Source organism: Prunus persica, chromosome G2 (assembly GCF_000346465.2).
Source record: "Prunus persica cultivar Lovell chromosome G2, Prunus_persica_NCBIv2, whole genome shotgun sequence".
In the NCBI taxonomy this organism is placed as follows: Eukaryota; Viridiplantae; Streptophyta; class Magnoliopsida; order Rosales; family Rosaceae; genus Prunus; species Prunus persica.
The window spans coordinates 24,275,690-24,303,021 of record NC_034010.1 but is presented as its reverse complement, the minus strand read 5'-3'; the positions used below and the strand labels follow the sequence as shown (position 1 = coordinate 24,303,021).

Sequence of the window (27,332 nt, the reverse complement as noted above, 5' to 3'; positions counted from 1 at the left end):
GATTGCAAATCTTGAGGTCATCGGTTCGAACCCGGTTGGGCCCTTCTTTATTCAATTATCCAATAATTTTTTATTTTTTTTTAATGGGTTAACAACATAGTTTTTGTCCCTCTTTTCAAGTACAAGTTTTTCTGGTTTGTTTTTTTTGAAATGGAAGAAAATAAAGAAAAACCAGTGATAGTGTTTATCATTTTCACATTTGAAATTTGAAAAAGAATAATAAAATGCGTATATATGAGATGAAAAGTTGGTGTAATGAGATAAGTAATTTTAATATAAAACTTTTGCTCATTCACGGGTCCAGAGCTCAGTGGTAGAGCATTTGAGCTGCATGTTTGATTGCAAATCTTGAGGTCACCGGTTTGAACACGGTTGGGCCCTTCTTTATTCAATTATTTTTTTCATTTTATTTTCATGGGTTAATTTGTGATTTTTCCCCTGAGCTTGTACCTACATGCAATATATTTCATGAAACATAGTCTTTCTCTCTCTTTTCAAGTACAAGGTTTTCTAGTTTGTGTTTGTGAAATGGAAGAAAATAAAGAAAAACCAGTGATTGTGCTGATCTTTTTCACATTTGAAATTTGAAGAAGAATAATAAAATGCGTATATATAAGATAAAAAGTTGGTGTAATGAGATAAGTAATTTTAATATAAAACTATTACTCATTCGTGGATCCATAGCTCAATGGTAGGGCATTTGAGCTGCATTTTTTTATTGCAAATCTTGAGGTCACCGGTTCGACCCTAGTTGGGCCTTTCTTTATTCAATTATTAAATTTTATTTATTTATTTTATTTTAATGGGTTAACTGGTGATTTTCCCCCTGAACTTGTACCTACATGCAATATATTTCATGAAACATAATCTTTGTCTCTCTTTTCAAGTACAAGGTTTTCTGGTTTGTGTTTGTGAAACGGAAGAAAATAAAGAAAAACCAGTGATTGTGCTTATTTTTTTTACTTTTGAAATAGAAGAAGAATAATAAAATGCGTATGTATAAGATGAAAAGTTGGTGTAACGAGATAAGTAATTTTAATGTAAAACTATTACTCATCCACGGGTCCATAGCTTAGTGTTAGAGCAATTGAGCTGCATGTTTTATTGTAGATCATGAGGTCACCGGTTCAAACTCGATTGGGCCCTTCTTTATTCAATTATCCAATAATTATTTTTAATTTTATTTTAATGGGTTAACTGGTGATTTGCCCCCTGTACTTGTACCTACATGCAATATGTTTCATAAAACATAGTCTTTGTCTCCCTTTTCAAGTACAAGTTTTTCTATTTTATTTTTGTGAAATGGAAGAAAATAAAGAAAAACCAGTGATTGTGCTAATGTTTTTCACTTTTGAAATTTGAGGAAGAATAATAAAATGCGTATGTATGAGATGAAAGTTGGTGTAATGAGATAAGTAATTTTAATATAAAACTATTACTCATCCATGGGTCCATAGCTCAGTTTTAGAGCATTTGAGCTGCATGTTTGATCTCAGATCATGAGGTCACCAGGTTCGAACCTGGTTGGGCCCTTCTTTATTCAATTATCCAATAATTGTTTTATTTTATTTTAGTTGGTGATTTGCCCCCTGAACTTCTACCTAGCTTTCGATGAATCCTATTTTTTTATTTAAATTTATAGAAAATTAAGGATATGACTTTTTTTTTGGCCAATTTCCCCCTTACTATCTAAATTCTCAATATTTCATCCAATTTGTCGTTAAATATGAGGGCATATTGGTAATTTCATACTTTAAAAATACTAAATATAGAAATTAAAATTAAAAATTGAAAAAATAATGTTAAATTCACCCTCTGATTGATAGCCACCAACATCACCACCGTCTCTTTGATCTCTTTCCCCCTCCTTCTCTTCAACATCCACCAACATCACGATCCTCCACCCTCTGTCTCTTATCTCCCCCATGTGCCCACCCCCTCCTCCTTCTCCCTCCCACTTTCTCTCTTTTCGCGTCCCTTTCTCCCCTTACCAAGGTTACAGAGAGGAAAACAGAATTTAATAATAAATATCTCTAGATTTTTTGGGTGGCTGTTTAGGATTTTGATCTTGAATTTTTTCTTTTTAGTGGTTGTTTGGGTTTCTTGGGGAGTAAGTTGAGGTTAATAATAAAGATCGTGAAACTTTTTGGGTGGCTATTTAGGATTTTGATATTGAATTTTTTTTTTTTTGGGTAGCTGTTTGGGTATTCTGGGAGGTGAGGTTGTGGATGTCGAAGAAAGAAGGTGACATAAGGAGGAGGGGGCGGGTGAAGGGTGGGCAATGCTGATGTCTGTGAAGAGAGAGGGGGAAGAGATAAGAGAGAGGGAGACACACTTTATAGAGAACCAAAGGAAGAAAAAAAAAAAAAATATATATATATATATATATATATATATCAAAACGCTAAAGCCTAAGGGAATGGGGCGACGAGAGAGAGAGAAGGAGGTGGGAGGAGGTGCGTCGGGGTTGGGGTTGGTTGGCCTCGGGAGAAGTATCGGGCAGAGGAGGAGGGGGAGAAAAAAACATAGGGGAGAGGGAAGGAAAAAAAAACAGGGAAATAAGGTTTTTATTTTGTGTTATCTTTTATTGGCGAAAATAAAAAGTTCATATCCTTAATGATATGGGATAAATCAAAAGTTAAGTACCAATTTAAGAGCAAATCACTAATTAACCCTATTTTAATTTTTTTTGGGGTACAAAGGGTCTTTCATTAAGACACGGTATTGTTCGTGCCATTCCTGCAATTTTTGTTCTCATCAGGTAAAACGCAATCCCTCCCTAACCCTTCAAAAACTCTACAAATTTGTAGATTTTCCTAAAAACCTATACAAGGTAGAAGGTACCTACCAAAACCCTATACATGTTATTCAACAAACCCACCTGCAGAACCCTAAAAAACCTCATCTTCCCCTCTGAACAAACAATCTTTTCCTTCCTGCGCCATCCCCATAACCCTCCTCACACATACACCCAGAAATTCAACTATGTCGATGTCTACATGAAATGGAAGAAAGACTCGTACTACGATTCAATCGAGCAAATTCACAAGTCCATAATGCTTAAACCCATCATCTCTCTCAAGAACTGCATTTCCCAGGACCCCGGTGGTTGCATCCCAATCTCTGATGTGTCCAAAAGGGGCATACAATTGGAGGTCCCCATGAAGGTTGCAAGGTTCTTGAGGCTCTACCCATCAATCTTTGAAGAGTTTACTGGTCCACAATACAATCTTCCCTGGTTTAGGTTGACCCCAGAAGCTGATGAGATTGATAGGGAGGAGAAAAGGGTTTATGAGGATTGCAGGGAGGACTTGAGGGATAGGTTGAAAAAGTTTATCCTGATGAGTAAAGAAAAGGTTTTGCCTTTGAAAATAATACGAGGAATGCAGTGGTATTTGGGTTTGCCTGATGATTTCTTGCAGCACCCGGATAAGAATCTGGATGAGTCTTTTAGGATTGTGGAGATGGAAGATGGGTTAAAGGGATTGGCTGTGGAGAGTGGTGAAAAGGTCTTGTCTACGGTGCAAAGGAATGCAATGAAAAAAGGGGTGTATGTTGGAGGTCCAATGGAGGCAATTGAGTTTCCTCTTTTCCCATCTAAGGGTTTGAGGTTGAGGAGGAAGATTGTGGACTGGTTAAAGGAGTTTCAGAAGCTTCCCTATGTTTCACCTTATGAGGAATTTTCGCATTTGGATCCGGATAGTGACATATCCGAAAAACGAGTTGTGGGGCTTCTTCATGAGTTGCTTAGTCTCTTTGTTGAGCATTCGGCGGAGAGGAAGAAGCTTCTGTGTCTTAAGAAGCACATGGGGCTGCCACAGAAGGTGCACAAAGCATTTGAGAGGCACCCCAGTATGTTTTATTTGTCTTTGAGGAACAAGACTTGTACAGCCATCCTTAAAGAGGCATACTGTGATGAATCTGCTATTCAGAGGCATCCACTTTTAAGTGTAAGGAATAAGTACATTAATTTGATGAGGGAATCGGCGACGATTTTTAAAACTAGGAGAGTGAATAGCCGGTTCGCTGATCGTTGGGATTCAGGTTCTGAGAATGAAGATGGAAAGGAGGTGTCAGATGTACTTAGTAGATGATTTTCAGTACGTAGCCCAATGGAAGACCGGTAAGAAGTTGCTTCTAAACTAAAACTAGGAGAGCTGAAGAGAGTTTTCTAATGGAGTTACTAAGAACAGGCTTAGTTACAAAGAACATTCAGTAAAACATCTTTTGCCTGAAGAATTCAAAACAACAAATGAGAAAGCGTAAATCGACAAAGACTTACGCAGCGCAATCACTTTCCGGAAATGAAAAAGTGGAGAACAAGCTTGGCATGGCATGAGGCCGATAATAGAACTGAAACCAGGAGGTGCTTTTGTTGTTCCAGGCTCGAATGATTTATTCGCTTTGTAAAGCCTTTTTTTTTAACGCTTTTAAAGCCCTTGGGAAAGTGACAAGGTGACGACCCTTTGTGTCTAATTTGCCATTTTGGCTGTGAATAAGAATTTTTCTAACACAAGAATGAAAAAGAGGTGAATTAAATGTTATTTTGATTCCTCCTGGAGAAAATTGCAGTATATTTACACCATGTAGTTATCAAAGTCGAAGACCCCACCATACATAAACACTCCCTATTTACCCTCTCTTTCAAAATGCAGTTAACCATTTACACTTAATGCTGTAATATAGACAATGAATACACATACTTCTCCACAGGCTAGAGTTACCCTCCTCCTCCATGTGGAGTCTTCATGATCAGATTGGAATTGGTGCGCCAAAATGTATACGAGGAGGTGGATAGACAAAAATATCATATCGCAGGGGCCTCTGGATTTCATGCTTATTTACAACTATAGTCTCTCTGTATATTATACGATCAAATGAACTTGCTAAGGTCACTGTCCATGTTAGCTGTACAAAAGGTGCATTCTTATTGGTGGTGGCAACAGGAAAAATGCCGTGCTTGCTCCGAATTGGATGCCTCAAGAAGAATGCGAGGCTGACATCCCTATGCGCCTTTCTGCATTTGATAGATCAAAGATCCGTTAGCGGTCATTGTATTTTGTGTATATGTAAAAAGATAACGTCCATAATTTCTGTAGGAAAAGCCTCACCTCCAGTTGTGATGAGTTTCTCAACACGAGAAACGATATGTTTGCCGTAGGTATACTTCTTCAGGGCAGTCAAATGAACCTTAATGCGAGAAAGAATCAACTCAAGACTCTGATCATCACAAGTCTCAAGAACCTTTTGCACAACGTAGTTTCCAAATGGATCTTTCATCATGGCCTGCATATTTTCATTTTTGAAATTTGGTTACACAACAGGTTAGGCGGGTCAACGTGATATATATTGATTTGTTTATTAATCGTGTTGAACAGGCTGACACAATTTTTACACAAACATGCAAGCACAGTTGTAACTTGTAACCAATCGTTTTCGAGTTGTGTTACCATTTTGCTCAAACAATTGCCACCACTAATATAGACTAGATTCAGAACCTATATTATCTTCTGTAGAAAAACCGTATAAGGTTTAAGAAAACTAGGAATGGAACAGACCTGTAAGGGCTCATTTTCATCAGTGGAACCCAGCATCTCATTCACCAAAAACTGACGCTCCTCAGGACTCCCAAATGTTAAGCACTTCTCCACAACATTAGAAGCAAACTTCTGCTGACTCATTTTTACAATTTGTCCTGCAAGCTTGTGGATAATTTCTGACCGTTCATGTGGTTTACCATGTTCAAGGACATGCTACCAAACAAGAATAGTTATATCAGATACGCACAGTTGATGATGAGTACATGAGCATTCACATCAGGTACATATAGCTGATGTTACATATCACAAATCGTGTAGGCTTTCAAAGAGACATAACACTAACATTGTTTACAAAGGGAGAACACATCATAAATAGCATTGGCTTTCAAGCACGTAGTCTATAAAATATCAGGTACCTTGGCATCCAGTTTTGTGCCAATGCGCAGAATAATCCCAAACAAGATGATGTGAGAGACATATCATAAATAATAATCTTTAAGGCATAGAAATATGAAAATGTATATATATCAGGTACCTCGGCGTCCAGTTCTGTACAAATGCTCATAATAATAATCCCAAACAAGATCAAATCTGGTCAGCATGAACATGATATTTTCTAACCAATTAAGTTGTTATCTTGTTAGGACAATATGTCCGCTCATGAAGCAAAATCCAATTTTCTTTTCCTTCTTTAAAAAAAGCATTTCCATCTGACACGATGCACATTTTCTGGGATTTAACTCATTTAACAAAATACTAATACACAATCAGCAGCTATTTATGGAAAAAATAACTAAAGATAATCCTTGTAGCTCAAACATATACACAACAGTTTCTAAAGAGTAAAAATACCTGAATGACATAATTTCCATACTGATCTTGTGCCAAAATGCATACAGATTGCATGATTTCATCCATGATAATTTGTTGTGTATTTGAATCATCGCAATGTTCCAGAACCCTCTGTAGGCATCAAAAGAGACTTGCACTAGTAAACATAACAATTCCCTACAAAAGGAAAAAACATGCCAACAACTAACCTGTATGACACGGCAACCATAAGGATGGGTGGAAAGTGTGACAACTTGCCCATAGAAGGATGTAATGATAAACTGAATTTGGTCTTGAGGGACACATTCTATACACTTCTGAATGACATGATTCCCATTCTGATCACGGACACATTTCATGACTGAACCATCAAGCTCCGCCACCATTTGAGTCTGCTGATCCACGTCAACCACTTCCAAGGCCTATGGTAAAATTTAGAGCATTACAACTTATTTTCCCAGTATGCTTCATCTCATACCAAGCTTAAACAATTCTTAAACAATATGATTGGCTCTTTGTTTTCTTCCATCCACCAAAGTGTCCTTTCCATATCATAGGAGAGAGCATAACAGCACGTGGTCATCAGTCAAAATGAGGGTCATACAAGACACAAGCATGCTTAACATTGAATTTTTCCACAACTTTTTTTCATCTTTACAACTTTATCTTTCTCTTGTCCAATGAGATAAACATCTCATGAAACAAAATAGTCAAATACATTATAGCACATCATTTGCGAAATGAAGCACTTAAGTGGCAAGAGTAACAACAAATGCTATGCTAGAAAGAGTTCCACAAAGCAAAAACTGGACAAACTGATTTCATAACAATGCTAATGCAAATTTTGAGGAAACATCTAGAAAGACATTATTAAAAGGATAGAAATAGGAAGAAGATCAAAATTTGAGGATCGGAAAATCACCTTCTGAATCACCCTGCAACCATACATTTGAAGACTGAGAGGCAAAACATGGCCAGTAAGTTGGCTGCTTAATTCCTTTCTTTGGCTTTCTGTACCATGCTCAAAAAACTGCAAATTCACACAATTAAATTAATAGTTTTGAACTGTAAGGATTGCATTTTTTAGTATTGGAATACAAAGCTTATACCTTCTGTATGACATAATTTCCAAATACATCAGTCATCAAGGTACGAGCATGAGGAATAGTCTCCGGAAATATCTTCATCTTTTCTTCCACAGTGGCAGTTTCAAGTTTCTGCTGAATAAAGCGACTTCCATACTGATCAGTACTGTATTTTGAGGAGAAGATGGTGCAGTCAGAATTGCAGCCAAAACAACCTAAGAAGAATATGCACTAAAGAAAGTATTATAAGTACCTGAACTCAACTACATGATCAACAATGTCTGCAAGTTCAAAAGACTTATTCTTATTGTTCTTGAACTCATCTAATAATGATGATGCATGTCGTCCTTCTAGGTCATTTCCAATCTCTGATTGCCAGGAGCTAACTGACCCTCCCATTGAACTTCTCAACATTGAATTAAAGCGTTCAATCTTCTCATTCTGAAACATTGGACTACTAGATCCAACAGAAGGATGAACAGAATTTGCCATTTGATTTCCTGGATATGTCATGCCAAGCCCATATGATGGATTCCCATAATACCCATGGTTAAATCCACCAGATTTACCTAAAAGTGACAACTCGTACTGTTGCTTCTGTTGAGCAAGCAATGCCTCAAGATATGCTTTCTGAAGCCCCTCTAAGTCTCCATGCAAAGTGCCAAAGTGATTTTTACTGGGAGGATAACCACTTGGACTGTTAACATTACGTGTTGCATAGTCAGCTCTTTGCAAAAACTGAATATAAGATGGGTCCATAACTGAAGAATGAAGACCAGACCCTACTTTGTTTCCCAGTCTGTTCATACTATGCCCATCACCACTACCAGGCAATGCTGCTGCACTCCAAAAAAATGAGGGGAGAGGGGGGAGAAAGAACTGTCAATGCTAATTAACTTATTCAAACAAAATACTATGACAGTTTTTTTTATAAAAAAAAATTTGCAGAAGAAATTTGAGAAACATAATTACCTGCATCAAGATGATTATTAATTGTCATATTCAACTTTGGATTCACAGGATAGGCCCCAGAATGGCCATGAAACTCCATGCCTGGAGTATTTGCATCTTGGTAATGAACATTAGATCCTTCCAAAGTTCCAAAGCCTGAAGAACTCCCTTTTGAGTAAAAACTGGCAGAAGTTCTTCTGCCAAAATTAGCTTGCCCATCAGATGTATTACGGTTTGTCATGATCCCATTTTGTTTTGCTAAATGAGGATAATTCGAAGCAAGAGAAAAACTTTCAGCATTTGACTTCTCTATCAGTTGCTGCTGCAGCCTCTGATTATGACCATTTGGCATGTTGAACAGAAAATCACGCTGTTTATCAAGATCCAAATGAAGCTGAGACTGAATACGGCTATCTTCATCTACAGATCTACCTTTTGACAGGCTTAAACCAGATAAATTGGCTGAAATATCCAGATCATTCATGCCAGAAGAATTATCCTTTGGCATATCTGGACCTGCAACATTCTTCTTCTCAACAGGAAATACTCTACTCCCCACAGGAGGAAGACCAGCACTGGGAGACCTCCCAAATAGTTGTTCAGGGGTTCTGCTTCTTGACAGAGAAGGACCCACAGCAGATGCAAAGGAATGAGAAGCTGCTGTACCATGGCTCTGAACTCCCACCAGGCCACATGAAGCTGCTCCATTATGCAAGCCCTCTGCAGACTCCACTCCATTACATAACCCCACTGCCCGGGCATCAGCCATGCCTGTGGAATCCATGATATCACTAAAAGCAATACGACTTGATGGCCTTGTCAAGGAAGCAGGTGGATCAAGTCCTTCCTGCAGCACATGCCAGTTATCAATGAAACAGGGCACTAAAAGATGAAACAAGAACAAAACCAAGCAATTCATCACAGTAGTTGTGCATGGCAAACCAAACCACATCGTTTGAATTTATTTGGCAAAGAGAAAATACAAGCATATTAATTTAAAGAATCCGGAAAATGAAAATTTCTGCATAAGAACTGGGAAGAACTAATAAACATCTGCATTTTCTTGATATCTAGAAAGGAAGAGGAAAAAGCAAAAAGAAATGAGAACTTAGCACAACGTGATGCATTTGTTATGTCATGTGCATACAATATAAAAGCTAGCACTTCCAACAGAAGTCAGTTCAGATAGTTGCAACAGTGATTCTAAAGAGTAGGATCATGCTCTTGGCTACATCCTTGCTCTTTATCCCTATATGGGTGTCCCAGGACTTATGGAAATGTGTGATCACGTGTAGTATGCAATAAATATCAAATCTAAAATGACTATATGCATAAACTGTGTGCAAGCTTCAAACTGACATCTAGTCCTCCCCACAAGAGCAATACTAATCAAAGGGGGGCAGTGATCAACAACATAAAGACGCCCAAGTATACAAATTGTGAGAAATAAACAAATACCAATATTAGCTGTTAAATGGCATCCAAACAAAATCCAGAAAGAAAACCATACAATCGAAGTCTAACCAAGAACTACATAAATGCTACAGAGTGAAGTCTTGAATGTACTGCTGATTACCTGTAAAATGTCAGCAAAACTCTTCCTCCTTGCACCAAGCCCACTTGTCGACAAACCAATTAAACCATCTGAGCCTCTATCAAGCCACTCAGATGAAGTCTGTTTAGGGAGATTGCTTCCATTGCCATTCCTCAACTCCATCAAATCATTCTCTGCCTTTTGTACGGAAAGCCCCAGCTGCGCTGAAAACAGCGACAAACTATCACCGTCATCTACCAATTTCTTCTTCCGCCAGTCCCCAACGCCCTCAAAAGAAGACCCACCGACCTGAAACCTTTGAGCAATACGCCAATCCTCTCTTGACAACAATGGTGGAGGCAATCTTGGGTTAATATTATCGTGTGAATAGTAGTACGAAAGATAAGTAGGATGTGATCGAATCTCATCCTCAGACAAAACCCCATTGTTATTACTAATCCTACTAGTGACATCCCTAAAATCAGAGTTCCCAAAGAGACTACCCACAGCAGTTAGCGATCCCTCAACAGTTGGCGGGGCACTGCCACTCCTATATATATTCAGATCCCTTTCCCGATGAATGGCATGCTGATTTCGCTGCTCTCTTAAAATCAGTTCAAGCTCACTCTGTAAAGCATCTTCTAAATTCCCATTGGGTCTTTGCAGATTATTATCTAGGGTTGATAGCATATCTATGTTACTCCCAGTAGCCATCTCCAAACCTCTAAATCATCAAAAACAAAAACACAAATTAACAGTATATAAACACAGTAAACCACCAAAAGAATCTAAATTTAAACTCTCAAAAACATATAGGCAATTTGAATTCTAAAAAATTCAGCTACTTTCAGCTTCAATAATAAAAAAAATCGTTAAGATGGGTACATAAACGGCTAACTTTTGAATTAGAAGGACCAAAATGCAACAAAAAAAACATAATCGTATAATTCAATCCCGTTATGACATCCCCTCCCAGCCATTTTTTGTTTCCCAAAGCAAAAATTGAGCATTCCAAAACATAAAAAATTGAAACCAATAATTACATACCGCTTAGCGTGAGGAGAAATCCTCACATCGATCAATACGAAACAAAGCCCGAACAGATCCTCGGCTAACTGCGTCAAATAATGAAACATATCAAAATCAGCAAACCCATGCATATGATCAATAACAAATAACAATATGAATTTTCGAAAATTCGTTTCTCATTGTAATTTTCATGAATTTTATTGAAATCGGTACTGAAACATGGCAGGGATCAAACTTCGTTGCAGAGGAGGAGGGAGGGACTTACGTCGCGAAATTGATCGCAAAGGAGCTCCAATTCTTATATGTATAGACAAAAGTTATATACCTTTTATATATATGAATGTATGAGATGCTAAAGGTTTTTGTGTGATCGAAAATCTAGGTAAACGAATTTTGGAACAATTCCAAGGGTTAGAGAGAAACTTTACAGAGAGAGAGAAACAAGGAAGAGAGAGAGAGAGAGAGAGAGAGAGAGAGAGCGAAGCTAAGGTTGGGGATGAGATCGTGTGGGCCTGATATCCTTCGAAACGGCCGCTTTTTAATTTTTAGAGAGAGAGAGAGTTTTGGTGGGGACGAGGCGGGAAGAGAGGAAACGTGGACCGTCGGATTTAAGGAATGGACGGTGATGGGCGGTGCAGGGGAGGGGGTACGTGCATGGGCGTTGTGACAAATTTATTTATTGGCTTCACTTTTAGTTGTGTTTTTTCCTTATTTGGTTTCTTTGTGATTTATTTTGTCCCACCTTTATGTTTTTCTTTTCTAGGCAATGTCACTTTATGTTTTTTAATTAATTTATTTATAAATACAAGTAAATGTCTAACTTTTCTAATGTTATTTAGGCAATGGCTCACACTCTTGCAATCGTAATTTTATTTGCACTCTCACAAAAAACCATTGATTATTGTTAATGCATTCCCCAAAAGTTTGCTAAAAATGAGATGTTTTATGTATCTATTGACAAGTCTACAGTTTTTTAGAGATTTTTTATTTTTAATTTTATACAAGCGATATTAAAAAGGGGGGAATCGAACTTATGACATTGAATGCATAGGTAAATATTGTTAACCACTTGAACTACAAGCTTCTTGCATCATTTTTTAGAAATTGAACTACAAGCTTCTTGCATCATTTTTTAGAAAATTGAGCTTGCCTAACAGCAAATGTGTACAAAATTTTGTTTCCTTGAGGACCTTGAATTTTTTTTAAAAAAATTTTCCTAGCCTACTAAATTGGGTGCAACAATTGAAGTGTTGTGAACCTGAAATTTATTAAATGGTCAGGCCAATATAAGGTTTTTGTTTTGGTCAAAGTTTTTCTTCATTAGATATGGACTTAGCCAAGTTAGATAAAACGAATGTACTTCTTATTCTGCACCCGAATTCGAATCCTCCTCTTGTAATTTAGATTAGTTTAAAATAGATTATCAAACAAAACTTCTTCTGCATTAGGGTTTTAGCATTAAATTAGATAAGAAATTTGGCATCCTCTATGGGTCCCAGCCCACCCAAGCTCACATGATGGTGAACCAAACAAAACCTAAAAGTCGGAGCTAATTATGGAGACTTTTTCAGCTCTGCTCAATTGTCCAAAGTATGAACCGTTTAGATGCCCGCGCTGCAAACTTAACCATACAAACGAAAATGTAGAAGATGAAGAAAGTTTGCTTCAGTTTTGCTACCTATTTGAGTTTTGAGTTTGTGACTTCTCGTAGTTGCATGCTGCTGCTGCCCTGTCTGCAGCAACATCAGCTTCTTTAATCCTTTAAATGCTGCTCTCCGGTTGTTACTGTTTTTTAATGTCTTCATATAATTAGTTTTGCTACCTATTTGAAAGTATGGCCACAAACCTTGCATTGCATTTGCTGCACACCTATGGGAATTGGGATGCACTCATCTACTGCCCTGAAACCGCCATCAACGGCATCACATCACAGAACCCACCATGGCCAAATGCACCCACATCACAGTTCGTGAATGGATTGGGGCCCTGATGAAAACTATTCATCCTGATTAAAATACCAAGAGGTAACCATTGGCTCAAGCTATTCATTCAGAAAATCATAGGAAAAGACCGTCGGCTCAAGCTTGTCCTTGGTCATGACTTACAACACTAGATACTCACCTATCGTTTTGTACTTGGCCATCAGCCTCATAAGTTCTGCATCACAATTGTTGAAAAAATTTGGAGGTTGAATTTAATGGAGGCAATAGTTCTGAAGATTTTCTATTGGGAGTTTAGAGTGTTCGGCTCTGTAAATGACTAATGTAATTTTGAGGACAGAAAAATTCAATGCAATTATTCTAGTGGAATCTACTCTACAAATGAGTAGATGTATTCTTTGTTATTGCTTGTTTTTTCTGCATATGGCTGGCCAAGAAAAAATATATGGGTTTCTGCTCTCAACTTATGTTTTATGTTCTATACTCTTAAAGTAGGAAAAAGTGTGGCACTAGTTTTTCAAGTAAGAATCTAGCAAGTCTGCAGATCATCTTCTGTCAAAATAGCAGTCCCCTGCGATTTTCTTGCTGGTTGATTTACAACGTGATGCTGAAAGAAGGTGACAAATTTCCTCCAGATCAAATATAACATGAGCATTGTGTTTCGTAGTGCTGATGCAAAAGGAGACTATCCAAGCAAAAGCTGGGTTCCAACCCACACAACAAGGGGAAAAGTCATGGTTATCCAGCTAATAGGGGATTTGTATTTGGCTAAGCCAGGGATACCTCTTACTGAAAACAAAAGAACCAGTTTTCAATTTATTCTCTACCCTAAATCTGGTATATTTATATATTTATGAAAAAAAAAAATTTACAACTTTGATTTTTCATGTTAATGAATCTGTGAATAATATGATTGTCCATGTTACCAAACCTCACGTGTCATCCTCATTTTCAATCATGTCACGAACTTCATTAACGACTAAATATGCTTTGTGACCACCGATCACCTCAGCTTGTTTCTTGCCGTCTTTCCACAGCTGTAACATAATCATCCTGATTACTACGAAGAAGAAAATAGAAAGGGGGAGGAAAAACATCCCAAGTTCGTCAAAGAGGATTTACCTGTATAGTTGGCATCTTCTGCACAGATATGAAAGCCCACGGTGTAAATAGCACAAAAAAACACAACTGTCAGTGAACATCTTCTCACATATATGACTGAAGCAAGGCAAAAATAATACAATTGACAAGTTTAAGAATTCCCATGGTTGTATGATCACAGAAATACAGAATTTGGAAACCCATCATGTGATGCACCGGAAAGAAAAGAAAAAAAGGATGGCTTTAAAATGCAGAGCACAAGATACATGGGATTATAGTAAAGACTTAATCATATAAAGATGACCTAGATAGCATTGGTGGAGCTAACAAAGTTCAAAACTCATATAGCTTTGCAAGTCACCCCCACCTCCCTCCCTCTCACTTGCACGTGAAGTGCAAACAACATTAACTTCAAATGATGTCCACAACTACCAAACTAACTCAAAAGTCAAAACCACAAACTTATGAAGACTACATATCACTTCACTGATCAGTTACTAAGATTTCCATAGCTAATGACGAAAAAGCCATGTCCATATCCCACAGAAGATTTTGGATATTTGGCTTTTACTCATTACCATGAAGCTATACACTTCACAATTGACGTTCAGCCCAAACTTACATGACCCTACTTCCATTCAAATACAAACCATACTGACATATTCTTCCAAGTGAGATGAAAAACTTACAGTGACCTCAGCACGAGCAACAAGCTTGTGAGGAACTGAATTGACATCAACAGAATAGAACCACAATCTACATGAAATTAATTAAGATTTAGATTTATTCTCCACTGCAGAGTTACAATCCAGCAAGAACAATAACATACTATTGAATTATCTAAGCACACAGAATGCATATGTACACATGTATGTAATTCTTTACATACATGAATGCATGACAAGTTTCACTTTGCTTTAAAATACTCATCTGTATATACAAATGAGAGATTTAATGTGTGTCAATTTGTTCTGCCTTTTTTACACATTTATTTTTCTATTATAATTTTAATGCCACTTTTGCAGACTGCGTATGGAAATCTCACCGTTACATTATCATAAGTTGAGCACCAGGAATGATGCTTCTACAAGGGCAGGGATATCAGAAGGGCAAGCATTTTAGTAGAGTTTGAAGCTTTATTCTATTATCTCCATGAATGGCTCATCAGAATTTTAGTAGAGTTTGACAATTGGCAAACTAAAAGAATGCAGATTTAAGTTGATTCAAAACCTCTTCATTAATGCACGCATAGATGGAACTCAGAAAAATTGAACTTAAATAGAGGGACATATCAATGTTCTGAAGTTTCAATGTGAAAATGATTTATAATTTATACTACTGGATAGAGGGTGAACTAGTGCCAAACTAACCTTGGATAATACTCAGCTGCCAGCTTCTCCAATTTTGGTTTCAAATATATACATTTTCTGCACCAGCTTGCCATCCTACAGAGACATTTCAATTGAAGTTTCATTTCAAAGAAGGAAAATCTACCAATTTCTTAATGCCAAATCATAAAATTTCTGAACAATGGAAGAAGTGAAGTACTGCTCTGCTTGCAAAATTTAATCACAACCCAATCACAAGTTCCCAATAAAGTTTTATGCATTTCCTTTCACTTAAGCATGGAAACGCAAGTCAAAGCCTCCATCTTTTTCTCTCCCTACATTTCTCAGCAACCAAACAAACCCAAATGAAAAGAACCCACCAAACAAAAACCCAAAAACCTCAACAAATCAAAATCCCATCACAACCCAGATACGTACCAAACGACAACGACCGATTCCTCCAGCTGCTGCGCTTGGGCCATGACCCGGTCGAACTGGGTCTCGCCGGAAATCGGCACGAGCGCCACCGAGACCGGCGTATCATCGAGCTCTTGCAACGACCCTTCTTGGCTCAGAGCATTTACGGCCCTAATTGGACGCCGAATTTCATCAAATTTACGGGAAAAGACCAGAGGATTTGAAGACGATGGGTAGCGAGTTGGCCCTCTGAGCCTGAAGCTCAGGATCGAAATTTTCAGTTCGGGTGAAGTTGGAGGGTCACGTGAGGCCCTGGTTCCCAGGTGTCTGAGAGCAGGGTGGGTAGGTACCACGGACATGCCGAACAGAAAGAGAAAGCAACTGTCGACTTGGGATTATTTAGGACCGTGGACAGAGGATTTGAGGTGACGGCGGAAGGGAGTGTTTGGCCGCACGGAAAATAGCGGCGCCTGACGGGATTAGTGGCTGGAGGGTAGCGGGACCCACATGGCCTGACCAAACCAACGGAATAAAAGACACCCGGACTGTTCGATCCAGCGGGTACGGTCAGATTTGCTGAAGTGACGTCAGACTGAAGTTCGTTAAGAACCAATGTAACAGCCGCCATTTTTTTTGTTTTTGGTTCTCTTTTTGCTTTTTGTTTTTGGCGTCTGATGGAGGCCCAAACACACACACTTAGCCCAGTTAAAGATAGCCGATTTTTTTTTTCTTTGCACAAGGCCCAAATGATTGGTTTTTATTATTATTAATATTTTCAATTTTAGTTTTTTTATAAATAATATCTCCGTACGACTATACTTTTTAACACGTGGCGTCGAATCCCTCCCTTTTTAGTTCTATAAATAGTCTAGCCGCGCGGCTATACTCCGATTTTTTTTTAAAAAATGAGTATCGCTGCACGGCTGTACTCTAAAAAAATGAGTATCGCTGCACGGCTGTACTCTAAATTTTTTCCCAAACTGTTTTGGACATGTAGCCCCGAATCTCTAGGCAGGCACTCGGCATGTCTTTTTTTTTAGTAGTCTTTGTTTTATAAATAGTGTAGCCGTGCGGCTATACTTGGGTTTTTTAATATATAAAATGCGTATAGCCGCACGGCTTTACTGGGGTCGCTTTTTTCAGTTTTTGTATAAATAGTAGAGCCGTTCGGCTATAATTTGTTTGACTGGCGCCAAATCGCTGGGTACGGCTATACTTGGGATTTTAAAAATGGGTACAGCCGCGCGGCTTTACTCTGGTATTTTTTATTTTTTTTATATATATAGTTATTTTATAAATAGTATAGCCACGCGTTTATACGTTTTTTGACACGTGGCGCCAAATCGCTAGTCGTGTCTTTTTTTTATATATAGTATAGCCGCGCGGCTTGCTTTTAAAAAAAATTTATATACAAGCAATATTAAGGAGAGAAATTTGAATATAAGACTGTAGGTGCATAAGTAACTGCTCCTAACTACAAGTCTCTTGCCCAAATGATAAGTTAGTATGATTTTTGGTACTCTGTACATGTGACAAAATCTAAGCCATTGATGAATGTAGGTCCTATACAAAACCAACATACATCAACGGCTGACACAATCAGCCCATATTTCATCACCCGCCCACACGCAACCGACGCTAACCCTCCTCTACATAGAAATACCAACAATGAATACTACAGCCTTTTCTTTTATAAAAAATGTCAGTAAAAAAGTAATAGAATATTTATCCTTCTTGGATGAGCAACAATTGCATATGTTATGTTTAAAAAGTGTGTAACCAAAATGTAGTTCTTTGTCTGGCTTGTGACTAAGGCCCCGTTTAGTTCATGAAAAAGAAAATGCTAATGGATGATTCTTTCCCGTTTGGTTCTAACGAATGATTCTTCCTGTAGTATATGTGGCTGGCAAAAAGAATTACTTACTCTTTCTATAATGTAAATTGGTGAGTAAGAGTAAGTATATGAGAATTACTATAATGTGTATGAGAATTACTACATTATGTAAATCAAGGAAGGAACTAGTATCACTGGACCTTCTGAGCAAACAGTTCAAAAAACTAGGGATTTCTGGATATCAGTCTAGCGATGGTGATTTTTATAAAGAGAGCCTCCTCTTACTTGACAAGACCGATGCAGAGTCTTACTAACAGAAATATGGAAGCATCTAGTTAGTAATATTTTTTATTATAAAAAAAATGTAATATTACTGCAAATAATAATGGAAACAAGACAGGATTTATTGCATGATACAACAAATTCAAAGATGGCTCAAAACTGGAAATGAACACCAAGAGAGTATATATACTCTCTAAGGATCCACAATACATTAATAATCATGTTCTCTCTCACTGTTCCAAGAAAATGTCCCAAAAACTTCAGTGAATCAAGCTCTGAACAATCTTCGAAACCGCCGAATACGTTCCAAAGGAAGACGATACAACACCTACTATAATGATTATAATACAAAGTGTTGCCTGGCAATCGCAGGAAAAAAAAAAAAAAAAAAAAGAGCAGATTAAAATGTTAACGAGTTGGTTTGGAATTCACATTCTTTGATCAACATTGAAATTATATGAAGCACTTTTCTATGTAACAATGTGATTGTGCTTCTTGTTTGCCTATTTTGACAAAACCAATGTTAACAAGCGTATGAAACAGACATACCTGAAGCCGAGTTACTCGCCCTCTCAGGATACTCAGATAACAAGCACAAGGAAGTATCAAGGTCTGCAAACATTATATTTTGTTAATATAGTGTAACTTAACTCATAGATTGATATTTGAAATTTGAAAATATATTTCTTGTAATCAAATACAAAGGAAAACTTACTACAAGCATTGTGAATAAAGATCCGATGAACGACATCACCAGACCTGCGATAAGTTAAAATTGAAGTTGTAACAGTATGGTAATGGTGAATGTAGCGTGCCAAGTGAGATGCTGCTGTTCCCTGTCTATCTAATGTCTGTTCTCTTTTTCTCTGTGGCACATGTGGTTACCAAGAGACAAAAGGTATAGGAAGACAGTTTCCATGGCAATGAAACGGAAATGATAAATAAAGAAAGTTCAAGGGAGACTTACCAAAGAAGGGGATGCAGAGACCAACTACCAGGGTAGAGACAACCAGTGCCGTTCTAATTAAGATCGCGTATATATGGGACTTGTTTGATGGAACCAGCTCCTCCAGACTCATTGCGACGGGAGATATAGTTAATGCATACGTGGTTCTAATTAAGGCGAAACATATCTAGTCTTTTCCGATTTTTATCTTGTGCGCATGTGTGTGCGTTGACATTGAGCAACATAGGCACAAAAGAAACAAAAATGATTCTTCAATTTCATTATGCTTCAGAGAGTTGAGTTACTGTTTCTTTCTGATGTTTGTCGAAGGCACAAAATACCTTCTAGACTATATGAATTGTGCACGGGTGTGTGTTGTTTGTGTGATGCGTGTGTGCTGGTGTATCAGATGGCATTCATTATCTGCATAATTTGCAATAAAGGATATTTGGTAAATGGGTTGACTACCTGCAAAAGAACAAATACCCAATAATAGTATTAGCCACCGGTTCTAATTCTAAGTATAGAAGGAAAGGTTCACAACACAGAGAAAGCACATAAAGTTAATGTTTGAGGTGCCTAAGGAAAAACAATAGGCATAAAAAGGACCTGCTGAAGAGAACTGTAGGCAGCCTAAGGCCATCCCTAGATTTTTGGTTCCTTCTATAATCTATTGACTTAAGCCTAAATCAAATGGTGCTAAAAAGTTGGATAAACCATTCCTACAGGCTACATGAATGAACAAGCCAACTAGCCAACTAGCCAAATGGTAAAATCTCTCGACAGCCTAAAACCTAAAATCAAATCCCAGTTTTCTTTACCTCCAATGGACAAGGAAACAACAAATCTATATTTATCAACAACTGCATGGAAAGGCTTGATAATTGCATGGTTTTCCAGAGGCGGAGGGGATAAAAAGTTGATTTTCTGGTTGATAGTTGTGCAAAACACACAAGGAAAATAGCATGATTCCCCTCTTGATAATTGTGCAAATAATAAAGTCAAAAACATCAAGAGAACATCCATAATAAAATAAAAAATCATGAGCATACCGTCGTCCACAGAGCAATCTTGGAGGCAACCAAATCGTGAGGCATGTTGAGAGTGAACTGTGACGCTGTTGATTCCCCAAACATTGTGTACCCCATGACAGCAACTCCACCATACAAAATAGTGCAAATCACAAAACTACACGGAAAAAATCAATTAAGTACATAAATGAAGTATAACAAGTTGCATTTGCTCACAAATAATTGCAGTTCCGGTAAGACGTGAAGGGAATTTTGAAATTTCACACAAAAAGGTAGACAGCAGTACGAGTGTGAAAAAACTAAAGCTGGATCCTGATGAAATTTATTATTAAATTAAATGGAAATATAGTTGAGCATCTTTAGTTTACCATGTTAAGAGGATTGCAGGGTATTGGTTTGGTTTTGCCAATGAAGTATAAATATTTGGGAAAACAGCATGTCCTGAGTAGCAGTAGCCATAGAGACCCATTGCAACAGGGAGAGTTGAAAGGTTCAGTGGTGTTCCTTTGTTCTCAAAGCCAACTCCATCAACTAGACCAACCCAAAACAAGCAAAGGACCACCACGATCGATGCAATAACTCCACCAGCTGGAAGTAAAACAAGTAAAATGTAAGAATTTGTCAAGAGAATAGCATGCATTTGGTTAACAGTCTACTGCAGTCCAAGAGAATACAGAAGGTTCAAGAGAGAAAAAAGACTGGTAAAGAAAATTCACTATCTAAACGTGATTGTCAGCCACCAAAGCTTCAACTATTTTTGGCCACAAATAGGACTTCAATTTCGAATAACACTCTTTTTCTTGGTTCATAGACAACAAACTTGAACCTTTGACACTACCGGTCTGGCCAACTAGTCTAGATATTCCTATTCATAATCAAAATATTGCTTGACAAAGCAAATTCATTTCATAGAATGTTTAGATGTATAGAATACATGGATTATATTCAAATTGCCAAACTCACCTGAGATGTAGCTAAGAACACTGAGGTCTCGAAGCCATACAGTAGGAAGAACAGCAAGGGTGGTCAAAATCGCAAATAAAATGCGAGAATCTAGCATGTATCCGCCCAAACTTAGGTGCGCATTTGGAAATAGTGAAGACAAGTTATCACTCTCCAAAATTATATATTCTATGCAGCAAGCCTGCAAATAGAGGGAAACTTAAAATAGGTGATTTATGTGCTTTAAAATTATTAAGCAAAAATACTCAAAATGTCAAGGTTAAAGATCAACATGATCTAAGCTATAAGTTTTTCTAACTATAAAACGAAACGCTGTTGCAGGTGTATGGCAATTGCAACAAAAATTATGGGATGTTCTTCCTGTCAGGTCTCCTAATTTGAGAACATGCAATTCCATGCTGCATAAGTCTTCTGGCAAAGGCTGTGATATTAATGGCTCTAACAGAGGTGCATGATCAATCCTTACAAATGCAAGCATTTAAATGACGAGTATTACTGATGCATTGCCTCAGAGCAGCATGACAATGTTGATGATGGATATATGATACAAAACAACCCCTTCATTTGGATAAGTGCGTCATTGGCTAAACAACCATTTAAGCTTGGTTCTAACAAAAGAAAATCCATAATTTTGTCCAGCAACAGCCAGTTTGGTCATTATCTGCATACCAAATTCTAAATGGCAAAGTCTAAAGTTCCCTAAAAAGCGAAGAACCTCCTTCAGATATGGATTTCAAGGCAGCCTTGAGTGCAATTTAAATTAGATGCTGCACTCAAGAGATCAGAAAAATACATCAGTGTGTCTCATGTGATGTCCTAACAGTCATTCATACTGAAAATGATTAATGTTGGCATGATTTAAGGAACTCCAATCATCTCATGCATTGAAAAATGCTCATTATCCTAAAGAGAAGCAGAAAAAAGTTTAAAGAAAATCCCAAAAGAACCCATCAAGCTTTTTCTTTTCAGGAACATTGGAAGAAAAATAATTTTCAAGGAAACTGGGATTTTTAGATCAAATGAGAACTGAACAATCAGCCAACCAGGAACAGCTTGTTGTATTCAAATGGGAAATTGTGGTAAATGAGCACCAAGACAAGAACCACATGGTCACTTCACTGATATGTGCTAGTCAAGAACAAGTGACCAATAAGATCCAAAAATGCGGACCCAATTTATAGGCTCAACTCAATCAATCAGATCCAGATGTGGGACCCGAGAATATGAGGGTGGGCCCCACTGGAGCCCGACTTCCTTTTTTTCCACCCATCCATGTGTTCCATTTCAAACCATAGATATAGGTGAAGCACAAATAAAGTAAAATACTCACTCAGTGAAGCCAGCTGGTACTTACATATAATTCCACGTACAGTATTATCTGCACCCACAAAAAAACAAATCACTACAACGACAGAAATAGCAGCCATTCAACTGAACTCTCGAATAGACGTTTTAACTTTATTTGTTGTTAAAACGACAGAAATAGCAACATTGATGAAATTTTATACAACCACATCTCAAACATGACAAATGAAGATGGGATTCATTTATGCATGTGAATCTCGTCTCTATCAAAGATGTGATTCATAATGTGGTACAAATAGTATGACTCTGTATACAAACTACCTAAGGAGAATTTTAAGTAATATATAAATGTGGTAAGCTTACCGAGATGGCGATTCGTCCTCCCGTACCAAATGCAGCTTGGCCAATGTCCGGGTAAGTTTCAAGGCCAGGCTGACTATCCAAGCAGCGACGCAGGAGCAAACCAGTGTAGAAGGAAAGCACTGCAAATATAAGCAAAATCGAGAGCCCAAGCCATCCTCCTTCTTTGATTGCATATGGTGTGGAAAGGATTCCAACCCCACAAAGAACATTGATTCCTGAATCACAGGAAATGGTGAGTGGACAACGATCAAGCTCGGAATTATGTTACAAACAATATAATATGTTCATAGTCAAAGTTAAAAAAAGGATCCAAATTGTAAATCTGCATTGAAAGCTACACAAGCCAAGCCAAACAAGTTAATTGGTACCAATACAGTTTTAGTACTTATTTAGTAGATCTTTTCATGTGCACCATGTGCAATCGGGGGTGAGCCACCTCATCAACTCATGTGAAATAAACAGAGTCTTGCTTGTTCGAAAGCTCATAAATGAAGATAACAATAGGGTAAGGACAAAGCAATGTGGTGATCTACAGACAAATTCTATAATATTCAAAGATATGAAGAAATAACTAAAACATGGTCAGATTTTGAAATACTAAATTAAGATGCATCTGCAAACATGTCATGTATATGCATGTTAGCATCAGAACAAGCTCAAAATTGCAGTGTAGAAAGAGAATTTTGGTGGTAAGTGGAGAATGTTTTGAACAGACAGCTTCTACTTTATCTTGAGACATGTGAAGGGCAACAAACTGATTTTAATTGAAAGGATAGAACCATCATACTGGACTATGTGGTCCCTGCAACTTTTTTGCTGACACATGATGAAGCTCTAACTGTCTGTAGGTGCAGGATTTGGGTTTCCTTTGCTTGGAATAATTTCACTGGATTTGCATTTAGAACACATAAAAAGTATGATCTCATTATGTATTGGACATCCTAGGGCACAATAACTATTTATCATAATATGTATGAAATTACTAGGCAGATCAGAATCCAAATGTAGTTAACTCAGCTAATCACGACCATGGATGTTCATTTCATAGACAAAAGCACACTCTTCAGAGTGCTTAACACCAGAAATTACTTGAATTTGATGTATTGTTAAAGAGATTTAATTGATGACAGAGATATAATTTCTAGACTTAAACTGTGCTACATAGCACAATTCTTTCAGGCATAATCTGCATGAACAAATATGTGTGTACAAAACATAAATGACAGGAATAAATTAAATAGCATGTGCTTTGCCCATACTTACCATTAATCACAGCTTGTGTGAATGAGCTGTGGCGAGAAATAGGATGATGTTCATGAGAAACCCTGGATGGTTTATCATCTTTTCTAATAGAAGACCTCCTTGAATGAATAGGAGGAAGGAGAGAATGAGAACTACGTCTCTGTTGCTGTTGTTGCTGCTCATCCGCAACTATTGGTACCGAGGGTTTCGTCAAGAAAGGTAATGTTTCGGGAGTGTGCCTTCTTGTCAGTGATGAGGAAAGAAATGAACTTCCTAATCTTGACAATGAAGGAGTGCCCAGAAACCCAATACTAGGGGATGGTACACTACTATACAGATCAATGGATTGCCTGAAACAGTAAATGACAAACAGTAGGTATTAATTTGGAACTAAAATTGAAAAAAATACATCACCAGAATAGCATAACAAATCAGTCAGTTTTTTATCAGTTATTTCATTCATTTGACTGATCAATGTAAACTTCTCTAGAGACATTTGATGGAGCCGAAAAAGACAACTAAAAAGATCAAAGAGCAAGTCATTGTAGCAAAAGTACAAGCCTAAAGCCAGCCTATACTTCTGTGGAGACCTTTGATAGAGCCATTGGCCATATCAATCACTCCCTTTTTCCAGCGAGTTAAAAAGAAGGATTCAAAGAGCAACAAAGCAAATTTACTTTTTCATCCTACATTACCACCTAATAATCCCAAATTAAAGTTCTATTCTTTTGGCCTAAACAATCCAAAATGTTAAAGCAGCCAAATATTGACGTTGACCCAACTGAAATTTTGGCCGACTTTACTTCAATATTGGAACGGATTTCTTTTACTTTGTATAGAGTTTCTAGGAGATTATTTTAGTTGACTGTAAATCACCACTGCAATAGTAACATGTTTTGAGTTCTATTCTCAGTAAGTAAGATTTTATCACCAAATCCAACAAATTTTACCATTCATTTTCTCCAGCAGAAACCATGTTGTCACTACTCTCCCACAAAATTTTACATATCGAAGTAGTAAATTTTCCTTTACTACATATTTCTGCGGTAAAAATCCTAACTGGACAAGAAAGAATCATGGAAAATTATACAACGAGCTGAGAATTTCAAGCAGCCTAACAGAGAGAGAGAGAGAGAGAGAGAGAGAGAGAGAGAGAGAGAGAACCTGTAACTTTGAGGCCATTGGGTGTTGTAAGAACTGGGAATATTCTGCTGCTGATTTTCAGTATAAGATTCAGAAGAATCAGAGTCGTTTCCTCCATCTTCTATGCTTTTGTTGAATTCCTTTTCCTCATCTTCTTCATCTTCACTCTCAATGTAAAAACTGCGATCCGAGACTGAGTTATTCATCTTCTTCTTCAAATCTTCCTCTGCCAATTACCTTCTGCAGAAACTCCCAAAACACCAAGAAACCAATGAAAATCTTGATCAGGCTAAAGGGTTTCCAAATTGCAATTGGCCTACTTGGGAAAACAGTGAAAAAATATGAATCGGATGAGAACAAAGTTAGGCTTGGGACACATTTTTCTTTTTTGTTTGATACTAAGAAGGTAGAGATAATGGCTTCTTTGTTTGGGATTAACAGAACGTCTGAATGTAGTCAAAAAATAAAAAATTTATATTGCCAGCTAAATAAGCTTAATGACATGACAGTAACAGCTAGCAAAAATGCAAATCATAACAAAGAAGACCAAAAAAAAATAAAACATGAAATTGCATACCATAGAGAGAAAACTAAAAATCGTTTAGTAAAAGAATACACTCAGATTGGTAGAGACATAATGGTACACGGATTTAGCAGAAATTCTAGCTGGCTGAAGTTTGAAGTTTTCAAAAGGACCCTGCATGTTACATGCTACACTCTGTTTGGTTTCCGAGAAAATAAAGGAAAAGACAAAGCTGACTTAAGGTCTGAAACCACTGATTGATGCATTATCCTAAACAAAACAATAAACCCAATTCAGCTAAGCCCGGATTCTGTAATAAAAATTTAAGAAAAACAAAGAACTAGCAAAGCGGATATCAGGATATGTGATCGGAAATTTTCTTTTGTTTTTCCTCGGTTTTCTCGGAAACCAAACAAGGGATGCGACAGAGTATGTATAAAGTCTTCTGGTACAATTCAGAGGAACGTAATGAATACCAGAAAGAAAAATTAACTAAGGAAATCTTCAAAGGCGAGAAGTGTCATGCTATTACAGGAGCTTCAGAGCACCCAAAAAAACTAAAGAAGTAAAGAAAAGTAAACCTTTTTTGTTCTTTGGATTCTTGCTTTTGTTTCCCGCGAATCGAAAAGGAGATTTGATTTTTTCTGGGATTCAAGAATCTGTTGAAACCCGAGAGTGGTACTATGGTAGGCAGAAAATTTGAAAAAGACTCCGGCTTTTTCAGAAAAGCACCAGAAACAACGAGAAACAGAGGCAAAGGAAAACAGAGCGAGAGAAGATATTGCTGTACGTTTATCGTCTACACAACCAATATATATGGGGAGAGAGGGGGAGAGAGAGAGAGATACGTCTGTCTCTCTCAGTCAGTATGGTATGGTTGTGGTTCTGTGAACGTGAACTTGCCAGTGTTTTGCTTTGTTTTTTTTTTTTTACATTTATTTTAGTTTGTAGAACTCCCTGGTTTGTGTCAGCTTCTATAATTGATTGCCTTTTTGAATTCAAGTGGGTCTGGGTTTCTTTCTTCTTAAAAAAATTTATTCGCGTGATTTTAGCTAATTATTTGGTGGTTTTTAGCTAATTATTTGAGGGATTGCAGGTAATTATAAGTCGGTTAATAAGTGACCAAAGGGAAGCTGGTAATCTACTCCTGCGCTGGTGTTGTTGGAGTGCCTTTGGGATTGCTTGGCAGTGTAAAAGCGTTTTCAAATGACAGAATATATTTTCTTTTTAAGATTTAAAATAAATAAGTGAAGTGTACATTTGAGTTATAATTGCACTTTTTTCTAAGAAGGCTGTTTTTTTTTTTGGGGGGGAAACCAGGAAAAACATTATGGGACACAAGGGTGGACCCAGGAAATTTTATGGGGGTGGATTAATATTTTTTAATGTGAGATCCATTATATTTTCTTTTTTTTTTCTTTTTAAAAATAGGTTTACATGGTTAATTGGCTATAGGCTATAGATTTTTTTTATATGCAAAGAAAATGAATGTTAGTAACTATTCTTCAATTAATAATTTTTAAATGTTATGGGCGTACACATAGACGTAGGGAGTGCAGTCATATAGATCTACAATTGCACAATCATAAGCTACAAGTATTCAACAAAATCAAGAGACAACTAGGCTATATAAAAGTAGAGATCAAATAATGAATAGATTAAATCAGAAAATGACGAGTCATCAATAAAATCCTAGCAAATTGCATAAGAAAAAAATCCCCAAAATTTAACACCAAACTCTAAATCATAAAAAGCTAACAATAACAATTGAAATTGAAAATTAAACAAAAAGTAAGAGAGAAACTTACTAATATTAAAGAACCCATTGGATATAGGTTGATACAATTTTAAAGAGGAGGGGACCTACTACTTCTAAGCTCTCAAGTTCAAATATAAAGTTATAGCTAACATGGATGGGTAATAGAAAAACATGATGTTTGATGT

At 37.2% G+C, this 27,332-nt stretch overlaps 4 protein-coding genes across 5 annotated transcripts; 1 reads left to right on the top strand and 3 right to left on the bottom strand.

The window, feature by feature from the left end:
- Positions 1,383 to 4,566, top strand: LOC18786830 (protein ROOT PRIMORDIUM DEFECTIVE 1). The gene has a single exon (XM_007219169.2). It carries the CDS (start codon positions 2,862 to 2,864, stop codon positions 4,092 to 4,094), a length of 1,233 nt encoding a protein of 410 aa, XP_007219231.2. The 5' UTR covers positions 1,383 to 2,861; the 3' UTR covers positions 4,095 to 4,566.
- Positions 4,531 to 11,710, bottom strand: LOC18785355 (pumilio homolog 4). Of its 2 annotated transcripts, none has more exons than XM_007220220.2 (12): positions 11,236 to 11,710; positions 10,989 to 11,056; positions 9,984 to 10,665; positions 8,429 to 9,254; positions 7,710 to 8,295; positions 7,481 to 7,622; positions 7,294 to 7,401; positions 6,581 to 6,793; positions 6,393 to 6,503; positions 5,559 to 5,753; positions 5,112 to 5,286; positions 4,531 to 5,017 (listed from the first exon to the last, which is right to left on the bottom strand). In XM_007220220.2, exons 3-12 carry the CDS (start codon positions 10,653 to 10,655, stop codon positions 4,980 to 4,982), a joined length of 3,066 nt encoding a protein of 1,021 aa, XP_007220282.1. In that variant the 5' UTR covers positions 10,656 to 10,665; positions 10,989 to 11,056; positions 11,236 to 11,710; the 3' UTR covers positions 4,531 to 4,979. The 2 variants fall into 2 exon arrangements, with proteins under 2 accessions (XP_007220282.1, XP_020413340.1); XM_020557751.1 differs by having other exon boundaries at positions 11,296 to 11,710.
- LOC18785522 (thioredoxin-like 3-2, chloroplastic) lies at positions 13,598 to 16,491 on the bottom strand. Its single transcript, XM_020557752.1, has 5 exons — positions 15,778 to 16,491; positions 15,382 to 15,456; positions 14,701 to 14,767; positions 14,033 to 14,050; positions 13,598 to 13,947 (listed from the first exon to the last, which is right to left on the bottom strand). The coding sequence occupies exons 1-5, from the start codon at positions 16,113 to 16,115 to the stop codon at positions 13,843 to 13,845; spliced, it is 603 nt and encodes a 200-aa protein (XP_020413341.1). The 5' UTR covers positions 16,116 to 16,491; the 3' UTR covers positions 13,598 to 13,842.
- LOC18785358 (vacuolar amino acid transporter 1) lies at positions 17,911 to 26,959 on the bottom strand. Its single transcript, XM_007218908.2, has 13 exons — positions 25,970 to 26,959; positions 24,887 to 25,105; positions 23,744 to 24,072; positions 22,481 to 22,695; positions 22,167 to 22,190; positions 20,813 to 20,993; positions 20,218 to 20,437; positions 19,871 to 20,006; positions 19,267 to 19,286; positions 18,840 to 18,979; positions 18,588 to 18,631; positions 18,422 to 18,484; positions 17,911 to 18,231 (listed from the first exon to the last, which is right to left on the bottom strand). The coding sequence occupies exons 2-13, from the start codon at positions 25,069 to 25,071 to the stop codon at positions 18,133 to 18,135; spliced, it is 1,656 nt and encodes a 551-aa protein (XP_007218970.1). The 5' UTR covers positions 25,072 to 25,105; positions 25,970 to 26,959; the 3' UTR covers positions 17,911 to 18,132.